The sequence below is a fragment of the Rhipicephalus microplus genome, chromosome 9, assembly GCF_043290135.1.
Source record: "Rhipicephalus microplus isolate Deutch F79 chromosome 9, USDA_Rmic, whole genome shotgun sequence".
Lineage (NCBI taxonomy): Eukaryota > Metazoa > Arthropoda > Arachnida > Ixodida > Ixodidae > Rhipicephalus > Rhipicephalus microplus.
This window is the reverse complement of record NC_134708.1, coordinates 90,347,320-90,374,347: the sequence shown is the minus strand read 5'-3', so window position 1 is coordinate 90,374,347 and position 27,028 is coordinate 90,347,320. Positions and strand designations below refer to the sequence as shown.

The following is a 27,028-nucleotide window of genomic DNA, read 5'->3' as shown; positions in this document are numbered from 1 at the left end:
AAAAATCTAGGGTGGCTTTGGCTTGCTTGAAAACATGGAGCCCTTGCACATAATATTTAAAGAAAAAATGTAAAAAATGGCTCCTTGTGTTAAACGGACGCGCCTGTTATATATGTAAGTAAGCAGAATTGCAAGCCAGAGTTTCAAGCATCGATTACTATTCGAGACATGTGTGTTCATAATAATTGTGTCACCTCAAATTCATGCCCCGTCACGGTGGTCTAGGGGCTAAGGTACTCGGCTGCTGACGCGCAGGTCGGGATATGAAATCCAGGCTGTAGCGGCTGCATTACCGATGGAGGCGGAAACATTGTAGGCCCGTGTTCACAGATTTGGGGGCACGTTAAAGAACCTCAGGTGGTCGAAATTTCCGGAGCCCTCGACGACGGCATCTCTCATAATCATGTGGTGTTTTAGGGACACAAAACCCCACAAATTAATCAATCATCAACCTCTATTCACGTTGTCATCCCAATACACGTTGTCATGTCACTCATCCTAATCGATAAAACGAAACGTGAGACGCATACGAAGTCGGGTAGCCATGGTAATTTTCGCTACAAGGAATACACAGATATAGCGATACACGCCTAACAGAATTTTGACGTGTACTTGACAACGTGGGCCAAGTCTCTAATGGTACAAGCTTGTTGTCAGTAAGAAATGTTCAATTGCGTTACATATCATCTTGTGCGGCCTGGTTAGCTGTGTTGCGTTAAAATACCAGTTGTTAGCGTCTATTTGCTAGTATGGGCTGGCTCTCAACTACTACCTCACATATTCTCAAGTGCTGCCTCCTGTTCTTTAGTATACTCTAATGCTTCCACATCTATATTTGAAGTAAACTGGAGTTAGCTGACTAATAGAGTTGCTTTGCGCATGCGTTACATATAGTGCAGCTAAAATCTTTTATGAGATCACAACACTGGTCACGCGTGCCGCAATGGTTGTCCGCCGCTGCAGCTGGGGTCTGTAACCACTATCGCTGTAATTAAGAAAAAAGTCAATTAAAAAAACCAAGAACATAGTGGGATTCTAACACAGTTACACTGCGTGCCAGCCTAGTATTCCACGCCGGTGCTTGGTACGCGGTCACAAACATTCTTTAGGCACACTTGATGTCAGGAAAAAATCGCGTCAATATGAAAAATAAAAAATTTTAGAACAGCGAAACAACAGCTAGGCGTCACTCAATGCAAAGAGCGTAACGAGTGGACCTTCCAATGCTTCAACCCATTTGAAAAGCTTGTTCGTGGTCACATATTACTTGTAGCGCATACCCACTTCAGGTATAATTCGTCATCGTCATGACCCACTGCATGAACAATTGGCAGATAATTTCTTGCAAGTGTTAAGCAGACACCACACTTTTCAGATGAATGCCGAAAAATAGCGTAGTGAAAGACACCTTACTACCAAGAAATAATAATTAATAAAGATGTAGTGGGTACCCAGCAAGTGCGCTTGTAGCAGTTACCCAAAGAGTGATATGAAAAGGCTCTGAAAAGCTGAAATTGTAGCTTTTGCTGTGACTGTGCTGCACTTTGTGTGGAGGCCTGGCGTTTTATAGAGAAAAACGTTACGAAATGACGCATAAGATTTGTACTAATCTTGTACGCGCCAAAGATATGTACTAATGTTGTGTCCATGTAGTACTAGTGTTTTATATATGCTAAACAGTAACAAGATTATTCTTTTGTTACAATGCCAACAGCAACATGGGTATTAACAACGGAGTTTTGATGCGGTATGTTGATAAGTAGCGCTTGTGCCAGTGAGAATGGTGGCCCTGCACACTCCTGGAAAAATGAGCATCAGTAAATGGCGTGTTACTGCAATTTTCGATAACCCGACGTGATAGATGTATGGCACCAGAAGGTAGGTACTGCTTGTAAGATTAAATTGCCAGTACTGCAACCAGAATTAACGCTTTACAAAGATTTACAGTCTACTAGAAAAGTCGTTTCGAGACCTCGCATGGCTTTTTGGTAGAAGACGTGATTGCCACTGAGAATTAAGAGGTTAGATTCCTGTTCGCACCTTATTTATTCCAAGCATTGATGGGTTAAACGTTTCTTATGCCAGGTTTTAGGAGAGAAGCCCCTTAGGACCAATTTAGTTGGCGTTCATCACGCCGTGCAAAACCCAAACTGAAACTGAACATATGTGTAAACCAGCTTTATGTCTATTTCACTGCACTAGAGACCATTACGTAATCACACGCGCTCTCCGGCTGTCCATCCGTCCACGCTCTTGTCTGTCCAATCATCCGCCCAGGCGTCCATCCGCCAGTCAGTTTATCCTTCCATGAGTCAGTCAGTCCGCCCATGCGTTCAAGCGTCTTTCTTTGCGTTGCCTGTGGCTAATAATAATCGGCGACTTAAACGTAGACACTGTGGACTTCAGGACCAACTGCTTCGCCCACTCGTAGTCATTGTCTTCGTGCAAATGGACTGGTTTTTCATACCACCTATCAAATTAAGGTTACGAGCCTCTGCTCGCGCTGTTCCTTGTTTGATACAAAGTGTTTATTATCTGCAGTATAGTACTCCTAACTAAAGTTGATTTTATCTGGATGTGACGGCTGTGTCGTATGAGTAAAAATATAGGGTTTATAAGTTTGGATACTCTGCACAACATCGGCAATTGATGCTTCGCGGTTATTACGGTATATTTGAAAAGGAATTGCGAGAGTTGGCGTGGCTCTGGGCTTGAATACTGGGTTGCCAGGATGAATGCTACAGTTCGATTCCTGCCGGCAACCTCACACTTGTTCTTTACATTGCTCGAGTCAACGTAGTCTAAGTCAACTTCTTGTTAATCCTCACGGGGTAAAAAATTCAGCATATCCTACGTACCCGAAAATTGACGCTATGGGAACCATGCGTTCGGACGGTGAACGTGTTGCAACATTGTTATTGCATGGCACGTCATGAAATGACGCTAAATATATGTAGAAGTGTTGCACTTAGAACATATGTTGAAAAGTTGCAACTGTGGATACAACAAGCAGTTTGAACTTGCGCAACCATGCCAACTGAAACATGCGTATTAGCAACACCTGAAGCAGATATGAAGCACTAATGCTCGTAAGGATGCTGGTCCTGGACACTGCTACATAAATAAACTTCAGTGCAGCGTTCCCTCCGACAGTCCAAGGCAGTCATAATGTGCCACCCAGACTCAACCTTGCTCCAGGCCATCCAAGCCGTCATCCTTGGTCGTCACGCCACCTTCAGGCCGGACATCCTAGCTATGCGAGCAGAGCTGGTGTACGGGGGAACCGCTCCGTCTTTGAGAAGAAATTCTCGCAGCTCTACTATACAGCACTATGATGTCAGACCCCACCGACTTCATTGCCCGACACCGATGTACCATCGCCGCCTTACCCCCGTCAATGGCTGCTCACCACAGCAAGCCTACATCTTTCGCGTTCAAGAAGCCACTGGTCTTTCCAGCTACCCTACAGCAGTTCCTACCTAGAAATTCATCGGAATGGTAAGAACTTCATTTATCGACTGAATGGAAACGATGTCCGAGTCTCATTGACCGACTCAAGCCCACATACAACGTTAAAAACAAAAATGCTCAGTGCTGCCTTTTCTACAAGCGTCATTCGAAAGGCGTCGTCGTCACAGCCCACTACTTTCACAACACTCTCTGGACGCCTGACACGCCTCCTTGAATTCTACATAGTCTGAAGGCTCTGCAGTTAGCAGTGGGGGGGGGGGGGGGGAGAAGTGATGTTGCAACCACTTCGCACAAACCTGTGCAGCGTCCGTCTCATCGCTGGTTAGCCGGACGTGACGCATTCATTTGCCGCAACACGCTTCTCATAAGGAACAGCACCTCCGCAGTTTCTCCGTAGGCTTACACCACCAATGGGGGCTATATAAGCTCAGCCACCAAGCTCAATTCCAAGCCAAGGTCAATCTAAATTGGTCGCGCAATTCGGAACGTAAAGTCGTATCACACGCATTGCGAGAGATATCTATAACCAATTGACGGTTGAAGTGTGACTAGGTTGGGGGGGTACAAATAGCGAAAAAAATTAACAAATTTCAATAGTTTTATTTTATTTGTTACAAGCAAATTGTTAATTACGTAATTAAAGCTTTGATCTTTGGTATGTAATTGAGCGTCCATTTTTCTTTCGTTTGGTTTCAGAAACAGCACGCCCATGCCAGCAGTCTGGTAACATGGGCCGACGGATTTGGGGGCGTATCCAGGTAATATGCCATCAGAGATTGTGTAGGCGTGTTCTTTGGTTCAGGGCATTACCAGGTCAACGAGGCATTGCTCACTTTTCTGTGGTGGTTTCGTGCGTACCTACAGAAGTTTGCTTATTTTTTATGTGCATTTCATAGCTCAACCAGCTCACAGATTGTGTAGATGGCCGTTCCTGTGACTGCCGACTGCTTTCATTAGAGCACGGCCGGCATTTCCTCGCCTTTGGTGACTGCAAACACGACAGGCTAGCAACAAGACGGTGTACTCTACGGCTGCTAAAGCTATATTTTCAAAACTGCCGTCTCGCTGCAGTAGTATACAACAATAGGACAACGTGAGTTTTCTAACTATTATGATATTTTGACCCTGAACAGTTTTCTAACAATTGCCTCGTCGAAGTTTTTGCGCATATTGAAAGTACGTTATTTCGCTAATAAATAAACTTTGCTGCCTGAATTTTTCTTATTTTGTTTATTCTATCTCTTGCATGCAATTAGCGAGACACGATAAAGGAGCAATGAAATCGCGTAAAAATAAAGACACGTAGCAGGCCAGTAATTAAGAGAAATGTCAAGTAGTTAAAAGAAATAATTAAGAGCATAACAGCTTCCTACTTGGAAGTTTTTGAGATTCACCTCAGTTGACATTGTAGAATATAGCTATAACTGATTATACTGAAAAACTGTCTGTCTTGCGTAGTTATTTTTGAAGTTCTAAATCGTGCGCTAAACGTATTCCATTTATTGTGAAACCCCACGAAGTACAAATTACAAGCACGGAGTGTTGCCCATTTGTAGAGTTCCAACGGTTCCACTTACCGAGCGTGCGGTTTTGTCAGTGTTTCATGAGAGCACCCATGGCAAGCAGAATCGTATTGCATTAACTAATTCAGTATACGACAGGTGAGCCACATTTCACTGCACTTTATCGACTGCCTGCTTTTTACTGCAGTAGCTACACGTCGTCTGCCGAAAGGTTCGTCATATTGTTACTGCTGCAAAAATGTCGCAACAAATGCACCACAGAAGAGCGGTGGGAGGAACAATCATGTCTTTGGCAAGGCGAAACGGTGCCGTCACGTTTTGCCTGGCTGAATATCTAGGCGCATGTATTCTAAGCGTTTTAGCAATTTTAAATATAAATATTGCAATTATTTCTTACCTGGTGTTAGTGTTCATACATCCTAATTGCCACAACGACAGTTCTTGCATGTCTTAACTATCGCAGTACGATGCACCAGCGTCAATCAAACCAGTAAGTTTGCCCAAGCTTCATGTTCTCATAGCTTTCATAACCCTAAACTTTTCCCACTCAATTGTAGCCTGATTTCTACAAAAGTCGGTATTTTCTATCAGCATTTAAATGTTGGAATGCATAGCACGAGATTTCTTCCCGCCTACTTGTGTCTGAGATGGGCCTCTTATTTCACCGCCGCTCCTTTCTGAGTACGTGACAGACTTCAGTATGTAAATGAATCCCTAGTGTGAAATTTTTATTTCTAATATTTCTGCTGACGTACATAAACGCAGTTTTTGTTTATTTTGATCTCCTACTTTTGGCGCCACATACATATTGCCGCATGTTTTTGTGAGGAATCACCTCGTGTGGAAGAAGACGCTGAAGTTCGGACTGAGTCACTTCTTGGCCTAGCTCTTACGTCCTCTACGCTGATTTCTTGCACTATCCAGAACGAACTGATCCCAAGTCTTTGTCAAGTAGAGCTGTTTGAGGATGTGTACAAACAGCTGAGCGGGTTTGAACATGTTGCAGCGATCAGCTACTGGGGCAAATGCACTGAACTCCGCAACGTCTACGCCTGCTCAAAGGGCGATGCCCGAACGTAGTTTGAAAACTGAGGTGCTGTCTCGACCCGCAGGCGCGACTTCTAGCATCCCCTCTTAGAGACTTACAAAAGCCTCGACCACCCCAAACGTTCTGAACGTGCATTGCACTCACTCATGCAGCTGCCTAATGAGACTGTCAGCATGTACGTGGAGGACATGACGTGGCTTTTCAGGCGAGTGTATCCGCCAATGCCACAAGAAAAAAAAACAATCGCGCTATCTGGTATGTGAGGCGTCAAGGAGCAGTTTTTTTCTTGTCTCGTGTGGAGTCCTTCAAAGAGCATAGCGGAGTTTTTTCACTGAAGGATAACGTACTATTGGGCAAGTACTTCTTCAGTGGTCCGCCTTATTCAACCGGCAAGTGAGTGCTGCATCATCTCCAGAATTTTTCGCTGCCTCCAGGCACCACAGCGTTCAATGAATTCGCGAAACCACGAGGAAGTGGTGAAACTATGCGGAGCGAAACAGCCGGAGGTAAGCTTCATCACCAGTATTATCAAGAGCGATACCCGCAGGTGCTGCACAACCGTCGCTATCAATGGGTGGCTACCAATGCGGAACCACCTCCTGTGTCCACTGATATTGGGTACCATACATATGCCGAAGCCTTGTGCACTTCCGTACTGGTCTCTAGCCCTGCAGCCCTGATACAAACGAAGTCGTCCATTGAAATGCAATCAGCGCACGCTGATTCGGACATCAATGCTCACCGTTATCTCATGCGGAAGTTCAATCTCTGTCGTACGCCGGACAGAAAGCCCCTTTTCTACTATCGCGGTGAAGCCGGTCACATCTACCGGGACTGCCCGTACCAAAAACTTGGAATGCGTGGTTTCTTTATCGATTCGCCTCGTCTCCAAGTTGGTCAGAGGCAAAGTAAAAAATTACAGCATATCCACGGAGTGAATGATGAGTGGGGCAAAGCGTTCATCATCCAGTTCGTGCTTCTGACCGTCCGCTCGTTCTTGCTTTTGTCCATCCATGCGACCATCCGTGAGTTCGTCCATCCATCCGTCTGTCTGCTTTCATGTCTGTCCATCCGTAGGTGCGTTTGTCCGTCCATGTGTTCATCTAGTGAGCACTCCAAGCAACGGTATCTCTCATCTCACTACCCCTGTTGCACATACCCGCTCTACAGCGGGTATGTGCCACTAGTGCCTACATACATACATACATACATACATACATACATACATACATACATACATACCCTACTGAAACGTTCCGTATGATGCGGAGACCTCAAGTACGGAATTATTGGAATATGGAAGACGTATGATGCGGACTCCGCATCTTATGGAGAGACGCATGATGCGGACTCCGCATTTTATGGAAGGACGTATCCTGCAGAAAAACTGAAATGTGCGCATGCTACGTCTGAATCTAGTGCAAAGCAATATAATGTGTAAATTGAATAGACGCCCGCATCTTGAGTACATGCAATACTGTGTAAAAATCACAATATTTCTTAAATATGCATGATGAGGGATTGAATCACCGGCATCTTTCTAATTGTCGTGTTGCGGAAGCAAAATTAGCTTTTAACTAAGATACGTTACAAAGCTACTCAATTAACATGCTAGCGATCATAAATGGTGGTTACATTACAACACACTAATGCAGTGTTCTATGCAAGACATAAAGAACTTATAAAGTTATTATTTGCAATAGAGAGGCATTATTATACACATCAGCCCTGCTACAATCAATATATTTTTTATTTGTCTGTATGCTTCAGCTGTGAATAGCGACATTGCAGTGTTGATGGTACACAAATGAGGTGTTTACACCGTAATGTCACAAGCTCCACCTAAGCCACAAGATGTTGGCACAAAACACAATGTAACAGCAATTTTGGAATGAAATCTTTGAGCATAAATAATAATCGTAGCACTGTGAAAGTGTGGCGCTGTGTTTATCTCGTGAACGCCTTGTGGAGATCGGTGAAATGCTGCTTGAGGCTCCGGCACAACTGTAGATTTGGGAGGTCACTGCCACAGAACATATGTGGCCTTCGTAGGCACCTGGAAATGTAAATATATGGCACAAATAATGTCAGAGACACATGTTAGCACCTTAGTTCACATGCACAAGAAATATAACACACATAATGAAACTGAAAATGTAAGGCACACAATCCTTCATGTTATGCATATGTGAGTAATAGAAGAAATAAGTGTATAAATTAGTTCTGCCACATTAAAGAAAACAACATGCTTATCACAGTAAAAATAACTAGGTTGTCACGATTTCCAATGGTAGAGATAATCTATTGATATGTCCTATAGAATTATGATTTAAACGCTTCCTGCACAGTAAAACTTTAGGAACTACCTATGAAGCTCTTAATGTACATTTAAGAGTGTGTGCATGTACATCTGCTGCGTTTATTCTATACAGTTTGTGCACAAATATGGCATCTTGAACAATTTTGAGAGGTAAACCTATGGAAATTATGAAGGTTAAAATCACCATGAAAGCAAGCAGGATCAGGCAGGTGCCATTGAAAATCTGTGCAAGCCAGACAACTATAACCGAACTGTACAGAAATAGGGGAGCAAGAGTAACAGAAATTCGGCTGCTGACCCACAGGTCGAGGTATCGCATCCCAGCTGCATTTCCGATGGAGGCAGAAATGCTGTAGGCACGTGTGCTGAGATTTGGGTGCACGTTAAAGAGCCCCAAGTAGTCGAAATTTCCAGAGCCCTCCACTACAGCATCTCTCATAATCATATAGTGGTTTTGGGACGTGAAACCCTACTTATCAATCAAGAATAACAGAAATAAACTGCCTACAGAAATGTTGGGTGCATGTGCTATCTGTAAGTGCTTACACCTTACTACATACAGCAAGCTCATTCCATTTTGAATACCGATATTGAAAATAGCTGCTCTATTAGGAATGTAAAAGGTAAGGTAAAACTGAATGACTCTATAAAAAGTGACCCTATTATGACATCACGTTTTCTTATAGCGAAATTGACTAAGACTCTGAAATATCATTATGCAAGAAAAAATCTTCATAAGAACAATCAAGTTTGAAGTCATAATTTTTAATATGGCTACTATGACTATAACCAAGAAATCGACCTCAACATGGCTAATGTTAGTTTCTGAGGCCTATGCTCACTATACAATGAACTATACCACAAAAAGCACAGCGTTCAGGCAAAGCACCATACAAAAAAAGAAAGCAGACCTTTTTGTTATTACCTACAATGCTTTTAAAATGGTATTTTTACCTCTAATTTCCGCTTTTTATCTAAGTAACTGGTGTGAAACAATTTAGCTGAAAATGCACTGTGCCTCTAAAACCTGTTAGTTGAATCTGAATTTTTAAAAAATGGTGAAGCTTGCACTAAATTAGGCTCCACAAGCCTTGGAACAGCGAGAGATCATGACTCTTAGGGCTACTTTGGTTACTTGTGTTTTGTTTCTGGGCCTAAGCATGAAGACAAGGGCTTAATTTAATTGCTGCTAACAAACAAATGCTTTCGAAATTGCCCGAGCGTCAAAGGATGCTCAGACTGTTGTTGTTTTTCCCACTGGGCTATTCTACACCAAACATCCAAACCATAATGCCTGGTGACCATCACAGATATATAGTTAAAAAAATGATGGTAATTTACTCTTCTGAAAATAGTTATTTGCAGAAATGTTTTGAAGAGACAAAAGAAGTGGTCACGTGGGTACCTTCAGAATATCGAAGAATGTCGTGCGGGTGTTATTTGTGAGAAAAATTTCAAAGTACCGCTTTTTCTTGCCATATCAAATTCGATTTGCATATTAAGTAAAGGTGCTTCTTAAAGTATTTGAAGCCAAGTAACATTAGTGCAATTTTTCCGCTACATAGGCTTTGAAGAATTCAGCCAAACTGTTTATCGTTTGCATTTCTTGTATGGCAACACTGCACTTTGTATGAATATTTGAGCCACAAGTCACTGCACAGAAGCTATACTTCAAGAAAAAAAATAATGTTAGGTCCAGATTACAAATATCACTAATCGTTTTGTCCACATTGAGATGCAATTTGAGCTGTGTGTTTGTTTCATTGAAAATTACTTTTATGTGTAAGTTGAAAGCAAATAAACATTTCTTGTTATATGGCAAGTGCTATCATTAGAATTTTTGTTTAAATGAGGAAAAAGATTTTTGAAGTCTCCTATTGAGAGCCATGGGGAACTTCGGAACGGAAGCTGTCGTATATCAATTGCAGAAAACAGCCATCATAAAAAAACTTCAAAAATTGATTTCTACTTCAAGACAAAGTGTAATCATATAACTTGCCATATAAAGAGAACTGATTCCTTGCTTTTGATGTGGCAAAAAAATTGCACTAATATTACTGAGCTTCATGCACAACACACAATCACCTTTACTTAATACCAAGACCGAATTTGGGGTAGAAGAGGCAGTATTTTTGAAACACTTTTTACTTTTTACAAACAACACCCAGACGACATCCTGGGAAGTCCATAAGGCACCAATGTGGCCTAATATTTCGTTCTCTGCGATATATTTCAGCATTTTGCTGTTTTCAATAGAGTAAACGAGCACAATCTTTTTTTTTTCAAAACACATTTAGGACGGTTGGCTAAATTGCTGGGATGTTTGATGTGTAATTGCTTCACTGCCAGCATTTATTCTTCCAAAGCTCAAGCTATCACCTCTCTGTTACTGCCTCCCTCACATACAATGCCTGCATAGGAAAGAAAAAGAAAGGCGGGTCCAACAAAATTGACAAGGCAAGATATTTTCATGTTGGATAAATTCATTACCATAAACAGCAGCCACATAACATTCATTTGGAGTAGTCCAAGACACAAGCTATATACCAGCATACTAAAAGCCAAGCACAAACTTTTCATTTGAACATGTGTGGTGATAGACAAGAAGCACTTATTGCAAGACTGATCAGTCTGTAATTAACTGAAATAAGTACAATGCACTGTTCAATCCAACACCATATAGTCATCTTTGCTATAGCAAAGCCATGTGTCATACTATAAGGGTCAATGCAAATGTAACAAAAAAGGTGAAAAAAGAAAACAAGGGAAAAAAAGAAGCAAAGGGGGGATGCAAAGTAGGAGCAGTGTAGCACTACCCGTACTTTGCATCCCCCTTTTCTTTCTTCTTTTTTCTTCTTTTCTATCATTTATCTTTTTTTTGCTTCCCTTACCCCCAACCTTCGACAGGAGAACACTTTGTATCAGCGCCACCTAACTTGAAAAGAAGCACGGGCGGCACTCTTCTGCGTTATAGGTTTTTTTCAGACAAACATTTCCAACAGGCACACACGCCTACACCAAAAGATGATGTCATTACTGACCCCATTTAACCACGCCAAGGATGACAAGGTGACTTCTAAAAAATAGGTTCTCCTTTCGCAACATCGGCCAGCCTGTCTGAAGCACTTCCACTGTTCACCCTGATTATCCCACTAGATGTTTTCATCTGTCGACTCACATCTTCATTTTGGATAACACTAAGACGAGCTTACATTGATGAATACGCACGAAAGTTTAGTGATGTATCATGTATCAGATTAAGCAACTCTGTTAAAAAATTATTGATAGGTTGCTTCCAGGCTTTTTATACTGTAGCCTGAAACTTCGTAATGTCTTCTATGCACATGAACCAGATTGACAACGTAATGCACAACATGCTTAAGTATACTGCGAGGAACATGATAACGACAAAACGACCAGCCACACAAATTTTTCGCTGTACATGCTTATAAAATGTTCATGTGCACCCAAACAAGGTGCTTATGATACAAGCCGAAAAAACCTACAAGTAGGGCCTTGGAGCCTTCTGGAAGTAGACGTGTTGCATTTTTTCTGTGGAGGGCTTTACACCCATAAGTGAGGAACAAAACTCCTGTATAATGAAGAATGTTGGCAGCTATCAGTTATAGAAAAGCCTAATGCAGCTAATCTTCCCCGACACATATGTACGTTTAGAGAGGTGACGTAGCTTCTGTGATTGTGGCAGTAACTCCAACAGGACCAGTGCAAAAATTGGCACTACTTGGCTAGACAAATGTCCAAACATGCCTGCCCGACTCCCTCAAGCGATCCCGGCTGAATCTGACACATGATTTCTTAACTGCTGGCTGGACAAAAACAAAACCACTGAAGCACTCACAATACACAGCGTGAAGTTCCTTTGGAGTGGTCAACTTCGTCTTCTACGATGAATGAGCAGCACAGTGTACTGATAAGGCACTCCTTGCAATGTTTTTCAATTCCACACAGTGACCTTGCTGTTCCTGTCGAAGAGAGCTTCGGGAGCTTTGAGGGTGCTTGATTTTTCTGGGGGCTGCTGCCGCTCCTCTTTTTCTGCTCAAGGTCAACCTGCACAAAGTTGTAGACGAGGCTTTAGGAGTTGTATATAATGATATACAAATTTTCGCGGAACACACATTTTCTCGTGGCACACTGAAGAATTTCTTATAAAACTTAAGGCCTCGCATATGCAAACATTTACAATCGATCCGAAGATGCACTCGACTTTAAAGGAGCAACTTTGTTATGTAGTGTATATAAAGAAAGGTCATTCAGCACAACCACAACTACAGTTGCACACGAAAACGACATTTTACACGATCCTGTTTATTTACATGGTCCATTTTATTTTATTTACACGGTCCTGTTTTACGCGATCTGGTCTGCATGAACTCTTGAACCGGGCACCATATAGGTTGAAAGACACACACAGAGCTTGAGACAAACCTAGTTTCCTGTGGAGCATCCTCTTGCACTATAACAACACATCTCAATCTAGTTAGTTTGTCAGAACAAGGTGAAAACAGCTCGCACTTGAAAAGCACGGACAGAAGGAATGACGCCCGCACCCTGTGCTGCTCCATGTACATTCTCGTTGAGGGTGCAGTTTTCACCTTATCCTTATGCGATTTCGCATTTATAACATTGTTCGCTGCATAATCTTTGTGGCGCTAAAGTGTGTGATACCGTCATGTGTATCCCATGTAATTCATAAAAATAAAATACAAGATAGCTTGATTCAAAAATAACAAAATGCATCCAGCGCCATGTCCTGTAGCCATTCTTTAGGCGAGTGGCAGAATGATTTATTCTTCAAAACATATCTTACTTGTAACCACTACAAGAGCTAACTCGTACACTCGCACATTCTGTTTGCCTCTTCAGATTATAAGGTACCTTTTTTACACCAGAAAATCTTCAAGAAGAATAGAAGTGTTGTAATTGGGAAAAAAGAAAAGTAGAAGAAAAAAAGGATAACCTGCCCTGTACAGGGACCGAGCCTGCGAACTTCGAATAACAAGTCCGATGCTCTATCAACTGAGCTACCATGGCGGCTATCCCTCTTCCATTTTGTACGGTATATATGTGCATTTATACATGGAAGAGTCAGTCGGCGCTGTCTGTTACCATTATGGCGAGTGTGGGACACCTTTTTTTTCCTACTGGCAATTACATTACGATTGCAATTACGTTACGATTACTTCCAATATCTCTATACTTCTTTGGCAGCATTATGCATCTGTCAGTTCTCAGAAAATCTGCTAGTCACAGGAGGTGGCAATGGTTCGCCCTCCCACCTAAATGCATGTACTTGAACACATGCACAACTGATCAAAAAAAAAACAAGTCACACACTGCTAAGAATACTGAGATTCACTGTTTCAGATTCATGAGTAAAGGAAAGAACTATAAATTTAAGCGTTTGTTGTCTTTGTTGAACACATTATAATGAGAACTAGCAGAAAATGATGCCAAACAAACTATAGGGGATGTTATAAAAAGTAACTTTAACAAAAACGTGAAAAGAAAAGTGAACAAAAGCGTAACTTGGCAACGTTTTTCGACAATTGAATTGACATTACTTTTTATAACATCCCTATATTTTACTGGGTAATGTTGTCGGGTAATTCTCATTATTAGAGTGGTGAGTAGGCTGAAAAAGTAAGTATAAGGCATTGATACTTCTTTTGAACACCTAATGGTTTGAGGACCTTAAAAGAGCGGAAGCTACTTTGAGTAGACCAGAATATTTAGTCGGAGCAAAAAAAACGTATGCATAATTTTACCAGGATTTTTAACACATTTTCAGACATAAAAGTGTATGCTGCCAGTAATGTTAAGTACCATTACTTTTGTCACAATATGCACTGTAGCAGGTGAAGTAAGAGTGGTGATAGTGAAGGAATAATCAAGCACGCCACCAACTGCGTTCACATCAATGGTCGCGTATTTTAAAAATAAACCTGCTGTATAGTAAAAAAATTTTAGAGCATTTATGATTTTATCCAATTCAAGTTAAACCGACTGGGTAAGCAAACCATTTGCATAAAATCAAAAGGCATAAAGTGATTCATGTATTATAACTATGTGAACAATTTCAGAAATGCAGGGCAAAGTGACAACAGTTCTAATAAAAACCCCTCTTATTATAACATGCATGAAAAGCACCACACCAGAATATTTTATAGTGCATGTATTATCGAGACTACTAGACTGTCTATTGACCTTTTTGAAGAAGGGTACCTCTTTCACGTTCAAGGGGCAACCACTTAGCCTTTTCCTGAACTTTTCTGTGAATATTTCCTGAATTTCAGATATCATTAGGATTTATTTAGAGTGAACAGATTTTGCTTACGCATTGAAACCTAGTTCTTTATGTAACTGCAATTATGGGTGCCAAACCACCTCCAAAAAATTTTTAACATTTAACTTATTTTTTAACTGCAGCAGCACAACTAGCTATGGGTGCCGAAAAAGTAACTAGAAACAATACCTTTACCTCTTTGAGCCTTTTGGAAGTGTTCAGCTTCTCAGTGCTCACCTTACAACATTTTATTTAATACGTGTTTGTGTGCCCACTGCTCTTGCTCCTTGTACAGTTAGGAGGAGCACGTGGCAAGAAGAGACAAGAAAGAAGCATAGGGCAAAAAAGCGAAATAAGCGAGGACCTCTTTTGTATCGTACTATGTGTGTAACATTACTATTGCGACAACATATAGACAAATTATCACGGCTATGCATCCATTGTAGAGTCATACACAGCTGCAACACCACGACTAAATTTCAACCTTGTGTTGGTTTAGGATCCCTTTATAGTGGCAAGTTAATGATATCTGCATTTGTTTGCCACGTATTAAGATGCAGTGAAATGTGATATGGTAATCTCATATAGAATGCACGTCATGTGGCTTCATTGTATATGTGGCCACAAGTAACTCTCGTTGCAAAGCAATATGGCAGAGCCTCAACAGACGTCACCGACCACTCCAATCTGAACTTGCCTTTGTTACTTGCCCATTATCATCCCAGAAAAAATGAATAATTGAATCTGCTACAGATATGTGCTAGCTTATGCTAAGGACCAAGTATGAAGGGTGTTTAGTCATTATTGAGATCAGTTATTTGTTCAAGAACAGTTTCTGTCACACACTAATACATTGCTGTCGAAGCATCAAGACTCAAATATAATGCAAAAAGAAGTGTCTCTTTAAAAATTACAGGCCACAAGGTTCAAGATAAATATTTGATATACTTGGGATGTAAGGCACGCACAAGAGGTGCTGCCATATTATACTTTTCCTTGTGTTGAAACCTGCTTGCTTTACTCACCCAACACATCTGTAAAAATGCCGTGAAAACATCAAGGAGCTGATGCAGCAAGGTTGAACACATGTCCAGGGATTCCACCATTCCTAAGCCGCCCTACAGCCTCCACAGTCCTGCAACCATTTGTAAGATAAATATAGTTCTATCCAACGTTCTTGAATTACGCACACACATGCAAGACGCATAACCACTCTATACGAAGTTTGCATGATAATGTGCTGGGTAGCAAAACGGATGCCAATATCAAGTATCCCGGCCTGCCGCTTCTTTCTTTCCGTTTTTAAATAATCAATCCATGGTTAATAAATGTTTCCCCAATGTGAAGTGTACGGGCAGTTCGGTGAAGAATTGCAATGTATTTCCAACACAGTCCAATTCATGGCAAGTAAGCAAGCAATAGCGTTTTTTCAGCTGTTCGAGAAAAGAGCATGAAGTTTAGCTAAAACTCATGTTTTTTATAAACACCATTCAATTTGATATAAAAGTTGTGAGCATTATGTGAAGGAACACGGATTCATGTTTAATCAATGATTTCTTATAATGTACTGATATGAATGCAACTAACTGAATATGAAACGATAATTTTTGCTTGAGAATTTAGAGTTATGAACACTATCGCACTTGCCAGCTGCATCTTGTCCAAAATAGCGGCAAGATAGGCTAGTTTCTGCGGGTGAGCAGTAATGAGCAGTGCAAAGTAACAACAAGAAACACCAGTAAAAACAGTATGGGGCAAGCACAGACTGCCAACTGTATAATTTATTGCACAAAAGTTCGCCTGAATATCAGTCAGACAACTCGTGCAAATGAAGGTCCAGTTGGAAATGAGCAAGTTACGAAATCAACAATGCCTGCTTTCACTAACAGGACCCTCATTCACATAAAGTATGCAGCGATAGGCTCCTACCGAGGTATGTCAGAGCATGATGTCACTGGCACCTGTAAAAGGTGTGGCTGGAAAAACACTCCCGCTGGAAGCTCAGTCCGGTACAGTCGTGCGGTGTTTGGGGCAAGTTTTAATTTTTAAAGCTTATACTTCACGTTACAATGTTGACATTAGCTGTAGTATGTGTCAGCAAACATCTAGCTGTGTGGTGAACTGTGTGGTAGAATATTTGCCACGCTGTCTGTTTATCTTGAAGAAGTGAACACACGTGGTGGCCTGTGTGAGGGACAGCGGCATAGTCTTCAAAAATGTGCACTGTTGATTGCGACATGTAGTGTGCATTGAAAGGTATTGAGAATATCGGTTCAACTGAGAATATTGTGTGTGGTGTGTGCAGTGTCAATAACAATGTGTCTTGTTTGCGAATACGTTAGAACTCATGGCAGGGACCGGTCGATGGAAAAACTTGATTCGACATTTTAGTCAAGGTAAACATGCACATGACGCGACCATCTGCGAGTGGGTACATCTCGATGTTTGCGCTGTGTGCAGAAAAACATTGCATGGTCACCGGGCTGGAAGATACCATTTGCTGTAGCTGCATGTATCAATCACCCCGATGAGTACGCCAGCCCAATAAAGGTATACCTTGATTTATCGAAGGCCTCATATATCTTCATGTAATAAGCAGAGATTCTTGTTTCACATATACTCAGTACCTTTACCGCTCGATATTCATGAAGTGACAATGCAAACAACAAGTTTGTGTGTTAGGTTCTAAGGGAGCGATGTAAATATGCAAATAAGTTGTAGGTGTCAGATGCAGCGATGTAACTGCACAAACGATTACGTGTATATTAGGCTACACGTTTAGAATCGCATACATCTCAGTGGTCTCTCATAAACGTCACAAACAACTTTCTTGCCAACCAGCCCTTGCACAGAGGTAGGGAATGGCTGGCACGGTGCTCGAAGTGACGTCACACTATTTGCAAAGATAGAGAGGTTTCTTACTTAGGCAACATTTTGCACAATATATTTTTTAGATGCAAGACTGTACTCGTCCACATTGATCATACTGATGTCTTTTGTTGTTACTTTGTGCTGTGAATTACTAGGCATTTAGTCACCATGATCTTTAAAAGCTAATTTCAGTGTTCTCTCTCATACTGCTGACAACTGTGTTGCATAAATTGGGCAAAAAAGCAACACAGAAAGGCTGTCACAATAAGTACACCAACATGGGTATTATTCTGCAAACTAAAGTCGGCACTGGTCCTGTTATTACCTGTCTTCCTTCTCTCTTTGCCTTGGTTGTGCTGAAACAGCCAAACACTAGATGAGTTAGATGAGAAATATTAACGCATCAAAACTATAGGTGCTTGCATCAGCAACTACGCAATAGCGTGATAACCGCACTCCTGCCACACAGCAGCGGAACATATTTTGAACATGCTGTCAGTGTATAATTTTATAAAAAGCAAATCTGGCAGATTACAAAATCTAACATTGTGCATGCAAGTTTTCTTCAAAGTCAGGCGTACAATGTAGGGGCTGGCCGGTACATTATTAGTTACAAGCAAAGGCGTCTTGCAGGTACACATGCAGATTGCTTGAACACCTCTCTCTCTCTCTACACTAGGCACACACATTATATCTCTCAACAAGCACACGTCACTGTTTAGAGGCATAATAACACTCTACCGTGAACGTATGCTAATCAACCCACTTAGGCGGTTGGCTAGGTGAATCGAGCCAAGTTACAAATTGTATCGCCCGCGAACGTAAACAAAATGCTCTTTTGCAGAAAATGGCAGTGCAGGCTTTGTTTCATCAACAACGTAGCAAGCGCCATGTGCGTCTTCCTCACTACATTGCACATATGAAAAATCGATCACCATGCACATGCATGTTGCCGCAGTTGTCTCGAATTAGCTCCAGTAAGGCCGCGCCGATGCGCCATGGCTCTGCTGGCGTTAGCGTTGTCAAAGCGAATAGGCAACCGCACTCGCAAAGGCGCGTAAGGTTGCCGTTTCACGACGCCTCGTTCGAGTGCAGCAACAGACACTTGCACTGAGTGGCATACTTGGTCTACATAAAAAAGTGTCCCCCTTACCTTTAGTTTCTTTCACACTGTCCTGGGGAAGCGACCACAGGCGTCAGCCGTCACCTCGGAGTCCTTCGAGCGCCCGCCCAACCCGCCGATTCTGTGGACGACTCGCACTTGATCCGCACTCGAACAACCGCGGGAATAGGACGCAATCTTAGCACATCACACGAACGAGGAACGCCGCTTCCTTGCGTAAATTTAACATTTCGTGCTCTCGTGTGTAGCAGCGCAAACACATGAGAGACGCACCGAAATGGCATGCCCACGAAAACAAAGAAGACAAACAACTTGTGGCTTTAACTGTGAATGGATTTGACTTGGATATCTGTGTGAGAAAAATAAAAAAACATTTGTCGCTGCTATAAACTGAAAAAATGTATGTTACCTGGCAAAATAACTTTAAAAGTGATAAACTGTTATTCAAAAAACAAGTTACAACTTATGAATATTTTCGCAGGTCTTTGTTTTGTTTTTGTTCTAGCAGACGACAGCCTCCTACTGCTTCTAGAACAGACGTAGTGCGGTTTCACGTTCGGTGCGTGTCGCCGACGCAAAGCTCTACAGTAGTGATATCAGAGTTATCAATTCTCAATGAATCATAGGATGGCTACAAAGCAGTAACATTTTGACATAGTGCAGTACGCAATTTTTCAAGGTATGACATTTCTTTGCTCTGAAGCAAATCGAAGCAAGCCGGCCGGCACAATCAGCTTATGTCGCCACTATGCGAGGCATGGTCATGCGCAATAGCGTCGCTCCCCGCGCTCGATTTGTCATCAAGCGATAGAGCTACTAAGTGGAATACAGCTAGATGCAGGGATTAATGGCGTATCACTCTAATTCCCTGTGGTGGCCGACTCAATCGCAAGAGAGCCCCGGGAAACAACCTTCAACTGCTCAAGCTTGTGTGTGGGATTAAAAATACTTGTTTTCATCTGCGGCAGGGCAGCAATCTATGCTTGAAAGACATGCGAAAAGCATGTGACGCATATACAATCACAAAACATATGCACACAGCAATATGCACACGATCGCATATCGTACATATATATGCCAACATATAGCCTGTAAAAAGCGAATTTATATACATGACTTAAACACATTTTCGGCCTTCAGCGCGAATAGCTTCGCAAGCTAACGCACTCAGTTCACGTACGCGAGCATACCTGAGTGTCGCAGGTTCGAGTCCCGCCAAGTGTAACTTTTTTTGTTTTTTTTTCAACGTTTTTATTGTACTGCTATCTTTTCTAATGCCTTAGGTTCTAAAACAAAATAAAAGCAATATTGCGTTCAAGTACGTATGTGGGACTGTGTTTTTTGCGCAACAGTTATTAGTATCTTTATTGTCATTATTATTTTTTTAGTTATTTCATAATATAACAAAATTAAGGACTAAGGGGTACATTGGGTCTGCTTGATTGTGAAGGGACTCAAGAAGTGAGAAAACTCAAACCAAAAAGATCATTTGATAAAAAACCGAGCATTTCACAGCCGGACCAGTTTCTTCAAGGGTAGGCCCTAGATATGCGCGAGACTTGCTAGATGACTTATCTCAAGCTTTGGCAGTTGAGGAAAGGCAGTCTCACCGAGAAGCAGTTCTAAAATATATTTTGGTTGATGTTTTTTGATTCCTCCAAAAAAGGGCTGCACAATTGTGATCGAGCCAAACCAAGAATTGCGGGCACAAAGTCATGAGACAGGAAATGAATAATGTTGATTGTTTGAAAAATTGCTCTTTATAAAAGGAAGGGTTATGAAGTGCTACGTAGCTTAACTCGCAGTAGGAATTTTATATATACATATAGATAGTTTAAAATGGACAATGTTGCACACACAGACATCGGTTAAATTTCTTTGCAGCACAGTTGAAGCATCTATGTATAACTGAAGCATCAAGAGAAGCTCATGCGTCCTCACTTTATTGCGCTTGACATAGCGCTTTGCATCCATGCAGCCATGATATGATATATTTTAAAGCATTTGTTTAACCTATAATCTCTTTATTCATTAAAGCTGGCCCATAAGTTGTGTCTTATATAGCACTACAATTGAAGCTTAATCTGCATGGTGGTCTGAAACAATGCTTTTGAAAATCTCAAAACGACCCAGCTCTATACATGACCATCCGAGATTCAATGATAAGCACCATTTTGTGTCCGTACAAATCAGTTGTGCTCTCATACTTAGTTATTTTTCTGACCACTCCCTCTGCCCCTACCTCGTTTCTGTCGTGAAGCCGTGTCAAGTTGTGTATAGCTGTGTTTATATTGTAGGAGCACATACTATCAATAAAAATTATTTTTAGGCTACATGCAAATAGTTTTCATAGATTTTCATTTCTTTTGTTGGTGCTCATGAGAGCTAAGCTCATGGTCGATATTTTAAAATGACATTTCTCTTTGCCAATGTTAATGAGAACAGTTTCATTATTATTGACATGTTCATTCACATTGAATTTAGTTCTCATTATTATTGTTTCTACTAAAAAACGAGCCCTTGAAGTTATGCTTTTTTTATTGATTTGTTTTCGTGTGAAAGCATGCAAGTATTATGACAGTTATTGTCATTCCTTGTGAATGACACATTTTTCGTGTGACAGACTTTAGCACCTGGTCATCTGCAGAAGTTGTATTCATTCTGGAAAAGGGCGAAAAGCGGTGACTGACAACACAGACTAGCCTGCGTTATTCTTTTGTACTATATGTCACTGTGCATTTATTTATTAACTTTAGGGAGCTCGGATTTCCTGCTGAAAATGTGACAACAACTGTAGAGTTTCCACAATTTTTCAACAATCCACATCCCTTTCATACGCTATTGCACATTTTCGTAAGCACCTTACAAAATCTGTATATTTCCGTAAGACCTTACATTCTGCATTTTCCTTATGAAAGCCTCTGTACACTCCATACACTTTCCTTATCCTTCCATATCTTCCATAATGAACTCTCCGTATGCTCCATAAGTTTCCTTATCTTTCCATATATTCCACAATACTCACTCCATCCACGCCATAAAACTTCCTTATCCTTCCATATACTCCATAAAAAGCGTTCCATATATGCCATACATTTTCCTCATCCTTCCGTATACTCCGTAAAAAGCTTTCCGTATACGCCATACAATTTCCTTATCCTTCCATATACTCCATAAAAAGCTTTTCGTAAATGCCATACAACTTCCGTATATTTCCATAAAACTCCATAATTTTTCCGTATGTAGCATAAGGAAATGTTAAGGAGTCCTTATATTTTCCGTAAGATTTTATACGGAACGTTTCAGTAGGGTACATGCATACATACTGCCGCGCGTATGCATGTGCAGGTAGTGAGGACAACGAAGCAGCGCGAGTGTCCTTGGCCGAGGGCAAAAGACGAAGAAGTCGTTGCAGTCTGTTTTCTGCGATCGATAAATTTTATTTGTTTGAGGCGCTTTGTGTGCTCGTCGATCTTGCGTCGTCACACTGGTGGAGGTGCTGGGTACGTTTACACGCTTGGCACCCCTTCGCGGACCCGACATTTGAGCGCGGAATCACTACCACCCGTCGACACACCAGTCCACCGTTTCAGCCGCCATCTGCGAGGCCTGGCTCCCGAGCTCAATCCCTTGCCAGAAACTGCTAGCAATCGCTTGCCTCCTTCAACGACCATGGCAACTGCAGCTCCATCGCACAAGACACTTAAGAATTCCATGATTCCTGACTGCTTTCATAATCAGACCTATGAAGACGCATAAGACTGGCTGGACCAGTTCAAACGCTGCGCGAAGTACAACCAGTGGGCCACCTCAGAAGACAAGCTCGCGAATGTGTACTGCTACCTGAAAGACAACGCCCAGACGTGGTCCATCAACAGGGAAAGAAGAATGGCTACGTGGGACTACCTCCGGCCCAGCTGATCGACAGCTTTAGTAGTCTTGACATATAGGAGAATGCGCAACGTCTCTTGGAAGCTCTAATTAAAAAAACAAATGAGAGCGTCACTATGTTCGCCGAAGACATGACCCGTCTTTTCGGCAGGGCAGAACCCGAGATGCCAGAAGACAGGAAGCTGCGGTATCTAATGCGTGGCATGAAGGAGCAACTGTTTGCTGGGCTTCTGAGAAATCCACCAACCACAGTTGCTGAGTTCATGAAAGAAGCCACAGCTATTGAACGGGCCCTACAGCAACAGTACCGCCAGCGGAACCCGGTCAACTTTCGAGCGAGTAGCCCTGTTACTACTGCGGCGTGCCTCTGCGACAACGACAGGTCTCTGCGGGAAGTCATCCGGGAGATTTTGAGGGAGGAGCTTCGGCTGCTAGGTTTAATTCCAGCAACTGAACCAACGCCGGCATTGTTTTTTGTCGCTGATGTCCAGGATGAGGTCCGCCAGGCTTTCTCTGCATCCGGCTATAATGATGTGTGATGACATTCTACTTATGCTGATGAAGTCCGACACCCCGTCGTCACACCTTCAGCACAGTGGACTCCAATGACTGGACCACCACCAACCCTGCAAACACAGCTGCTCTCACCGCTGACGACTCTCCCAACCGCACCAATCGCGCAGACAAGACAAATGCCATTTAGCCAAGATGTGAAGCCCACAACGTGGCTCAATAGTGAGTCCCCATTTACCTACCAGCGTCGGAAAACCGGTTTGTGGCGTACCGCTGACCGTCCACCGGTATGCTTTCACTGTGGCGAAGCCGGGCACGTTTACAGAGTTTGCCTTTATCGCGACGCTCAGTACTCGATAATTCCTCACTACCGAGATTACGCTACCTAAGACGATCGACGCACGAACAATGACACTCCTATGAACACACCGCCGCAGAATCCAATGAGGCCCGGGTCACGTTCTTTGTATCCTGCGTGGGGCACTTCACCTAATCATTGCAGTTTTGCCGGCGTCACCACAGGCAGGTTCGTGAGCGCACGATGGGGAAGCTAGACGCAGCTACCACTGGGGGTGGGGTTCCCATTAATCGAACTTCCGAACCGCCCCTATTGCAGACATATGATAGCTCGAAGCCACCGATGCCGAAGACGTCTACAGCAACGACTAATCCGACGAATGGAACAACTGCCGTGTTACACCTTGAAGCACGAATACCAACCTTATTATGTCGCTTTAACATTCTTACTGTGCAGACCTTTTTACGACTATATGAAGCACCGTTTTACCCTGAACAAATTATTTTTATTTCCAATCCTGACCTATTCTTCTCCGTGCATTGGCCCAGATTTACCAAACCACAAATAGTGTTTGTTCAATCGTTACTTGAGCCCCTAAATGTACACGTTCGTGATCTGATTCCTTTAACTGAGCAACGAAATTCTCCAGATATTGTTTACCATGATATCTTCCCAACTCACGCTAAGCTATTACCTACAGGCATTTTAAATGGTTTATTGCAGGACCATTTAAGTACTCTGCCAACAAATGTCATTATAGCAACGGACGCATCTCAATCACATAAAAAATTAGGCGTTGGAATATATTGCCCCGTACTTGATTGGTCATTTTCACTTCACTTACCGGACTTCCTTCCTGTCTTTCTGGCTGAATTCATGGCAATAATGTTAGCTTTGCGAAAGGTAAATATTTCCATTCCAGTCGTAGCAGCCATAACTGATTCATTATCAGTGTGCTCTTCCCTGTCCGCATCTGGTCACTCACCTATAGTGAAACTTTTTAAATCGTATCCCCTGTCATCTCCGAAGTATTCATTTAATCTGGACACCAGGGCACAAAGGTTTGTTGTTAAACGAAATAGCTGATTCTCTTGCGAAGGCATCCCTTTTGACACCAATTATTCCTATTTTCCCTCATACAGTATACATTACGGTGGCGCGATTTCGCACACTTAAAATCAGGCAAAATTTATCTGACCCTGCACTGACGGCTTCTCCAGAGTACAAACACTTGTTATTTCCCTGGCGACGTGAACTGACTAATTCAAGGATGATGGAAGTTGTCATCACGAAATTTCGTTGCCGCGTTACCTCCCTCAATTTTTACTTGCATAGATCAGGCATATTGAATTCCCCTATGTGCATTTACTGTAATCAAGAGGAAACTCTCAGTCACTTTTTATTACAATGTCGCCGTTTCGATTTATTCAGGCAAAGCATACTAGCACCACCTCTTCAAAGACTGGGCTTGCAGCTCTCACAACCTGATTTTCTTTCATTTGGGGCCTCTACACTGGGTTTCAGCCACAGGGATGTTTTATTCGCCGTTCAAGAATACATCACTGCGACTAAACGATTTTCTTGCTGAATTGCTGTCTCACTATTTTTCTTCTTTTTTTCTGCAAACTTGATATCGGTATTTCAAATCAAAATTAAGTTACAAAAACATTTTTTAGAAATGACGCAATGCTGAAAGTTTAGGGCAAATTCACCTTATAATCGGCCAATCCCCTTCTTTGGGTACCAGCCATTTGCACAGGAAAACAACAACAACAACAACAACAACTGCCGACGTAACCGACGTTATCAGCGCTGACCTCGTCATTCACATTGGCGGCCATCAAGTGACGGCTCTTGTGGACACCGGCTCCCACTTTTCTATAATAAGCATGCAGGTAGCCGACAGACTAAGGAAGGTCAAGATGCCATGGCAGGGACCCAATATAAGAACTGCAGGAAATCAGTTGATGACACCGGTTGAAGAGAGCACGGCCCGACCCTTCATCGCTGGTTCCACCTTTGTCACCACCCTCGTCATTCTTCACGAGTGCTGTAAACAGCTCATATCGGGAATGGATTTCTTGCGCAAATACGGGGCTGTGATTGACATCCGTGACAGAAGCGTAACGTTCACTATAAGCTCAGAGACTCCTACAGATGAGGAACACCAGCCACTTCGCTTCCGTATTGCCAATGACGACGTCATACTGCCGCCACGAAGTTGTTCCCTCGTATCCGTGCACTGTGACAAGTTACAAAATGGTACTGGCGTCGCTGAACGCATTAAAGTGCTTGAATTCACTAGCGGTATTTCTGTTGCGAGGGCTGTCATCACTGTTATTGACGGATGCGCTGAACTACTACTGACAAATTTCAGCAGAGAACGCTGACACATAGTTAAAGTCACGGCTATTTCCTATTTGGATGAACTCTCACAAACAGAATATTTAGTGGAGGAAGCAGCAGCGTCTATATCACTACACCGACACCTGTCGACGTTGGTCCAATGTTGTCTCCCATTGAGCGAGACCGCCTTCTCACGCTGATCAACAAGTTCAACGGCTTCTTCTCATCCACATCAACAGTTAGTCAAACGGCATTGACGAAACACCGCGTCATTACGGAATCCGAAGCCAGACCCATCCGGCAAAATCCTTATCGAGTTGCCCCAAAGAGCGTGAGGCAATTCAAAAACAGGTAAAAACGATGCTAGAAGATGGTGTTATTCGGCCATCTAACAGTCTTTGGGCATCACCTGTAGTACTCGTCAAAAAGACGGACGGTAGCTTGCGTTTCTGCGTCGACTACCGGAAGCTTAATCAGATCACAAAAAAGGACGTCTACCCTCTGCCACGTATTGATGATTCATTGGATAGACTACGAAACGCACGCTACTTTTCGTCTATGGACTTGAAAAGCGGCTTCTGGCAATTCGAAGTGGATGGGGGAGATCGTGAGAAGACCGCCTTTGTTACGCCCGATAGACTTTATGGATTTCAGGTTCTTCCTTTCGCTTTGTGTTCGGCGCCAGCAACATTCCAGCGTCTCATGGACATGGTTCTGTAGGGACTTAAGTAGCAAACCTGCTTGGTGTACCTCCACGACGTGAGTGTCTTTTCGGTGACTTTCGAGGAACACTTGCGAAGACTCGAAGCATTTTTGAAGCAATATGCTTGGCCGCTTTTACTCTAAAACCTAAAAAGTGCCACTTCGGCTTCCACGAACTTCAATTTCTCGGTCAAGTTGTGAGCAGCCAAGGGATCCGATCTGACCCGGACAAAACTGCCGCCGTGGCAAACTCCCGATGCCATCAGAAAAAATCAGTGCGACGTTTTTCGGGACTCTATGCCTATTACCGGCGGTTTATTGCTAACTTTTCGCGCATCGCATGGCCACTTACACAGCTTACTCGGGAAGATACCCTCTTCAGATAGGGTGAAGACCAACAGCAGGCATTTCACGAGCTTGGTCAGCGCATGCAAACACCCAGCGTGCGGGCCCACTTCGATGGAGACGCGCCAACAATACTTCATACAGACGCTAGTAATGTGGGTCTTGGAGCAGTGCTCGTACAGTCGAAGGACAACAGCGAAAACGTGATCGCCTACGCCAGCAGGACGCTGTCCTGAGTGGAAGCTAACCACACTACAATGGAGAAAGAATGTC

The 27,028-nt window shown here is 42.6% G+C and overlaps 2 protein-coding genes across 2 annotated transcripts in view; both read right to left on the bottom strand.

Moving 5' to 3' along the window:
• LOC119163154 (uncharacterized) overlaps positions 1-27,028 on the bottom strand; it is a 511,564-nt gene that overhangs the window by 312,931 nt on the left and 171,605 nt on the right. The window lies entirely within an intron of this gene.
• LOC142771992 (uncharacterized) lies at positions 7,291-18,942 on the bottom strand. Its single transcript, XM_075874052.1, has 4 exons — positions 18,691-18,942; positions 15,692-15,801; positions 12,222-12,430; positions 7,291-8,098 (listed from the first exon to the last, which is right to left on the bottom strand). The coding sequence occupies exons 2-4, from the start codon at positions 15,770-15,772 to the stop codon at positions 7,990-7,992; spliced, it is 399 nt and encodes a 132-aa protein (XP_075730167.1). The 5' UTR covers positions 15,773-15,801; positions 18,691-18,942; the 3' UTR covers positions 7,291-7,989.